At 48.5% G+C, this 5,615-nt stretch overlaps 1 protein-coding gene across 2 annotated transcripts; it reads right to left on the bottom strand.

Annotated features, from left to right (window-relative positions):
• Positions 1-1,810: 1,810 nt before the first annotated feature.
• On the bottom strand, positions 1,811-5,037 carry Zcchc12 (zinc finger CCHC-type containing 12). 2 transcript variants are annotated; one of them, XM_028773171.1, is made up of 4 exons: positions 4,929-5,037; positions 4,357-4,427; positions 4,026-4,157; positions 1,811-3,629 (listed from the first exon to the last, which is right to left on the bottom strand). In XM_028773171.1, exon 4 carries the CDS (start codon positions 3,542-3,544, stop codon positions 2,339-2,341), a length of 1,206 nt encoding a protein of 401 aa, XP_028629004.1. In that variant the 5' UTR covers positions 3,545-3,629; positions 4,026-4,157; positions 4,357-4,427; positions 4,929-5,037; the 3' UTR covers positions 1,811-2,338. The 2 variants fall into 2 exon arrangements, with proteins under 2 accessions (XP_028629004.1, XP_028629005.1); XM_028773172.1 differs by having other exon boundaries at positions 4,357-4,424.
• Between the last annotated feature and the right edge of the window lie 578 nt (positions 5,038-5,615).

Raw genomic sequence — 5,615 nt, 5'->3', positions numbered from 1 at the left:
CTTTCTTTTTTAAAAAAGAGTGCTGCAGAGTGTGGCTTCAGAGGATCGTGAGGACAAATTGTGGGGTTCTAGAACTGAGCAAGAGCAAGAAACTAGGAGGGGCTACAATGGTGGTTCTAGAAAAAGGAAACACTTTAAGGTGGGTTCTGGACAAAACTTCTTACAGCCTTTGGTGTCTACTGCCTCCTCCAGGTCTAGGCCTGGACCTCTTGTTCTTCCAAGTGCACCAAAAGTGCCTGTAAAACAGCAGTCCTAATCCCTGCCTCAGAGACAAATCTGGACCACTCTTGATTAAGCAAAGGCTGGCCAGCCAGCCAGGTTTCTGCATGAAACCCTATGTTTTCAATTCCTACCAGGATTTCTGTTCCTGTTCATCTCCATGTGAGTCTCCTTAGACCCTCCTTCCCTCCTTTTGTCTCCTGACCTCTAGAGCTCTGTACTTTTCACCTGATGCCACAGCTCCTAATTCTACACACTTATCCTCTCTCAGTTCTGTGGAGCCCCTATTTCCTAGATGACAAACTCTTGCAGGAACTCACAAGGATGAGTCCATTTCACCCTCTCCACATTGCCTTGCCCTGACAGGTAGGCTGTTATCCATTGCCTCTCTGTAAATGGATTAGATTGGAAGTGATTTTACTTTGAATTGGGGTTTGGGGTCCTTGAGCTCCTATGTCCTGTATTTTACAGGCTAAGTATTAGGCCACCACCATCAGGAGCAGAACCTGCTGGTGCTAAGAGCAACTGCTCTCTTTGTTCCTTAATCCAGGAGGCAGCAGAGGGTAGTATCAGCCCACAGAAGAGATCAGAATGCCCAGCAACAACAGCAGAAATTTTAAAATGCTACCCAAAGGGTGAAATGCCCTTGCCAACTTAAGTACAAATTGAAAACTTCCCACGTTAGGCTCCTACCTCAGCACTGGACTGCCCCCCTCCCACAGCACACTGCTCTGGAATATTAAAGAAAGCAAGGAGGATTTGTCAATAAGTATAGGCCATAATTTGGCTCTATGGGGGCAGAGAACCACTCAGCTGTGGCAAAGGGATCCTTTGCTTTGGGAAATTTATTCTTTTTCTTGTGTGTGTGTGTGTACTATGCACAAGGTGGAAATGAAGCTTACAGCTTTATTCTTGTTAAACAAATGCTCTGTATCTCTCTCTCTCTCTACATGGGTGCATGTGTGTGTGTGTGTGTGTGTGTGTGTGTGTGTAGCTACTGTGCATGAGTGGCTATGTTTGCAGAAATACTGTGTGTATGTGTGTGCTTATGTGTACACATGCACGAGGTATGTGTGCCTGTGTGCATATGTGTGTGAGGAGCTACTGTGCATGAGTGGCTATGTTTTCGGAAGTACTGTGTGTGTGTGTGTGTGTGTGTGTGTGTGTGTGCTGGGGATTGAGCCTAGAGCTTTATTCATGCTAAACGAGTACTCTTTATTTCTTTTTTCATGTGTGTGCATGTGTGGGGGGGAGTGGGGGGGGATGAGCCCAGACCTTTGTGCATACTAAACAAGTGCTCTGTCACTGAGCTATAGCCCCAATACTTTAACTTTAAGGAATATCTAAGTAACTTTCCCACTCTGGCTTTGAGCTCACCAGCTGCTCAAGCAGACCTTGAACTGAAGATCCTGCTACCTGTCTCCTAGGTAGGTGGGAATAAAAACCTAGGCCACTGGGCATGGTTTTTTCCTTATCTGCAAATCAAAAGTTTGTTTAAAACAAAACACTTTAGAGGGTAATTCCACCCCTTTCTACCCTCTCACTATATTATTCTCCTTCCTTTGCTTCCTAAAATAATACCACAGAGACATTAAAGTAGATGCTGACATATATGCATTTATTTATTGACAAAGAAGGCCACAACACACATTTTGGTGAAAAAATACAGCATATAGAACAACACTTCTATTTGATCACTCTTGTCTATACGTATATCTAATCTAGGAACATAGATATAGAGAAATATTTAGAAGGATAGGCACCAAAGGGCTGACAATTGTTGCACAGGGTAGAGAGTTCTGGGGAATTTGTACTTTTTAATAATTTTCTTACTTGAAGATTGAACAATGAACAAGACCACTTTCACAAAGAGAGTAAAGCCACCAAGGAGCTAGGTTTACACAGAAAATAGACTGTTAGGCAGTGGGGAAAGGGAACAAGATCATAGTCAGGCCACTTCTCTTTACTGTACTGGTATTCAAGACCCTGTCTTCCCCCCCCCAAAGAAAGCCACTTTGCGAATTTGTTCATGCAATTAGAAGTCTGTCCCCCCAACTTTTCCACCATGAAACGTTTAATACAGGTAAGGGTTAACTCAAGGCTGGACAGTAGTAGCATCTTACTGTGGTTCAGAGAAGCCAATGGGCTCTCCAGGGGCCCCCCTTGCTCTCTCCTCTGTATGTGTCAGCTCCTGCAGAGTGATGATCAGATTCTCAAAAACCTGACCCTTGTCATTCTCATTGTCACAGGTTTCCTTTGTGTGGCCCTCCTCACCACAGTGGGAACAATGGACTGTATGTTTGCGCTTCCTGGTTCTACGCAGCTCCCCAAAAGGATTGTTCTTCCTCCCAGCACCACTACTGGTGGAAGGAGCCTGGATCTCAAAAATGTTAGGGGACTCAATGACCAGCACTTGGTCCTCAGATACAGCCCTGCCTAGGAAGGAAGAGCCACTTGAGGATGGCAGTGGTGGGTCCTCAGGCTCCACCAAGATCACATCCTCATCTGAATCATCAGGAGAGTCATCTATCTCTATCACATTGCAGTCAATACTGCTGATCATTATTGGTGGGGAGTTCTGAAACGCCATAGGGCTGAGTGCCCTCTCCATCACTGACTGGGATCTTCTGGGCCGCTTTGGATTAATAAAAGTCTCCTCCCATTCCTCTTCCTCCCTTATCATCCTGATTAACTCCAGAAAATTGGGAAGGCGCTCTGGCTCATTTGCATATACCCGGAGAAGATTCTTAAGCCTGAATCGAAGGTCTGTGCTCATCTCAGCCCCTACCAGGAGCTGGTGCAGGCGAGCCTGGTTTGCCTCTTTCTCAGCAAACACCCCTGCCTGGATAGCATTCTGCAGCTGCACCTCTAAACGGATCACATACAGGGATGGTTTCTCTCCATGATTCTGAACAGTGTTAACAAATTTACTGTGGGCTGTCACACTGCTCTCAGACTCCCCAAAGACCAGTTTCATTGCCCGCAAAAAATCCTCTACATCTAGGCTGGGATTAGCAGCTTGGAGCAAACGCATGACCTCCCGGGCAGGGCCTCTAAGAGTTCTCATTAGGCGTCTGACCTTCTCCTCCTCAGGCATATGCCACTCAGGCAGCACCCCAGTTACTTGGCTCAGCCAGTTTTCAAAGGTTTCTTCCCCCTCGGCTGGCTCTGCCCTCCCAGAGAACAACCTCATGTTTCTCTCTGCCATGCTGGCCATTAAAGGACCGAGACTCCTCCCCAGGGACCTCAGCATGGAATGAGCCCAAGGTGGCAAGGGTGAGCTCTGTCCCCGGCTGTTACCCAAACGTGAAAGGATGCTAGCCATGCCTGACAACAGTGATAGGCGTTTTAGAAACAAAACAGAAATGCTTTATCTTCAGTAGTGCAGCAGTCTCCAATCTCAGCAGGGGCTGCAAAAAAGAAAACAGGAGAGGAGAATTTAATAAGGGAGCAGGCTCCAGCTGTAATTACTGTGCCTCAGTATCCCATATATCCATCCACAGTCCTAAAATATCAGATAGGAGAGCAATTGCAGCCTCCTGGAGCTAGCTGATGTCTCAATTCTAACAGAGTGCTTTTTACAGCTACGTCATCCATACCCTCCCGCCAGTCCTGTGAGAGGAGGGGCAACTGTTGCATCCATTCTGGATTTTACTTGTGGAACTGCACAATGGTCCCAAATTCGCAGGGGTTAAAAAAGAGACGTCTCTGGTCTTAACTGCAAGCCCCTCTCAAAGCTCCCTGGACCACCCACTCCCCACCCCACCCCATCCTACCCGCTGCCCTGTGATTTCTCAAATTCTTACATCAGCTGGGAAACTGGAGTATTTCCAGCCTCTGCAACCTGTGTCCTCTCGTGAGAAAGCTTGCCTCCAGGGTACAGTTGATGAACCTCGATCGACTGGGGGTCGCAGATCCTGATGCTCAGGATATCAAGACTGCGCCATATTGGAGGAGGCAAAAGAAAGGTCAGAAAAATACTCCGTCGTCATCATCCTCCTGTTCCTCCCTCCCTCCTCCCTCTCTCCTCCCGCCCATTTCTGCTGTCACTAGGTAGAAAATTCCCTCTCCCACCTTCTGAATACAATCCAAAATGATACCCCCCCCCAAAGAAACACACAATGCCTCCCGAGATACCATTAGCCTACCCCCGATGTACAATCAGCTGCACCGAATTCAAGATCAGAGTCCTCTTTGATGGGCTGCTACTGTGAAAGAGAATAGGAGTTGGACACACCCACCCCCACAGTAACCAGAGAAATTAGAGGAGATACATAGGGGGGCTCAAAGCAAACAAAAATCCTTCTCCCTCATCCTCCAGGTGGCCTCTTCCCCAACCCCTTCCCTGGCCAGGCAAATCCTACCAGGTGAATCCCAGTGAGGTCATGCAAATATACCTTCCCTCCCCCAGCTTCGCAATTGCTGATTCTCTGAGGCACGAGCAGCCTAATAACCCGCGGGCTTCTCCGCACCCCATCCCCCCTTTTCCCCTCTCCACACCAAGGAATCACGTCTCTCCCATCCCCCCTCTCCCATCCCCCTCTCTTTTAAAACCTGCAATCCACTGGTAGCCAGAGGCGTAGCGGTGTCTTCAGCTACGGATTCTCCCAGTGAATCCAGTCGCCCTGCAGGAAAAAAACTGCTGGCACCTCCAGAGCCGCTGGGCGACCCAAAGCTGCCAGAAAAAGCTGCTTCACCCAGCCACTTACCCACAGGTAACCGGATTCGAATAGCGCAGTTCCCTGGGCAGCTGCAAAGCTTTTATCAGCAGCCTACTGACACAAAAGAGCGTGACGAGCGGGCCAGCGGAGCCAATCAGGGGAGTGCGGGGGCGGTTTCTAGCGGACCAAAGCCCAGAGATTCGGGTGGGGGAAAGCAGGGAGGGAAGAAGGGGGGGCAGAAGCGGGGGTGGGGAGGGATGCAACAGGCTCTGGTAGCCAGGGCTGCTGGGCGAATTTAGAGAGCTAAGCTGCATTGTACCCCTGCGATTGTGACTCTTTTCCTCCAACTCTTCCCTTCTGCCTTTTGAGGTCTCCCCTGGCCCAGTATTGTGTCTCAAGGCCAGATGTGTATGCATGGCAAGGTAAAACCCAAATCAGGTAAAATATTAGGAGATATTAAGCTCCTTAGCTGGCTGTCGCAGAAATGTTTGGGGTGTTGTGCAGGGTGGTGTACATCTGTAATCCAGCTTCTGTTTAAGACTCTAATAAGCTATTTTGATGCCACCTTTGGTGGCTCATGCCTGTAATCATTGCACTTAGGAGGGGTGGATGGGAGAATCAAGAATTCAGGGGCAGCTTTAACTAGAAAGGGAGCTCGAGCAGCCTGTGATGTACATGAGACCCTGGCGCACGCACCCATTGTTCGTGTCCTTCCTCTCTCTCTCTCTCTCTCTC

Source organism: Grammomys surdaster, unplaced genomic scaffold, assembly GCF_004785775.1.
Source record: "Grammomys surdaster isolate TR1022 unplaced genomic scaffold, NIH_TR_1.0 222, whole genome shotgun sequence".
NCBI lineage: Eukaryota > Metazoa > Chordata > Mammalia > Rodentia > Muridae > Grammomys > Grammomys surdaster.
This window is presented reverse-complemented; position numbering and strand designations above follow the sequence as displayed.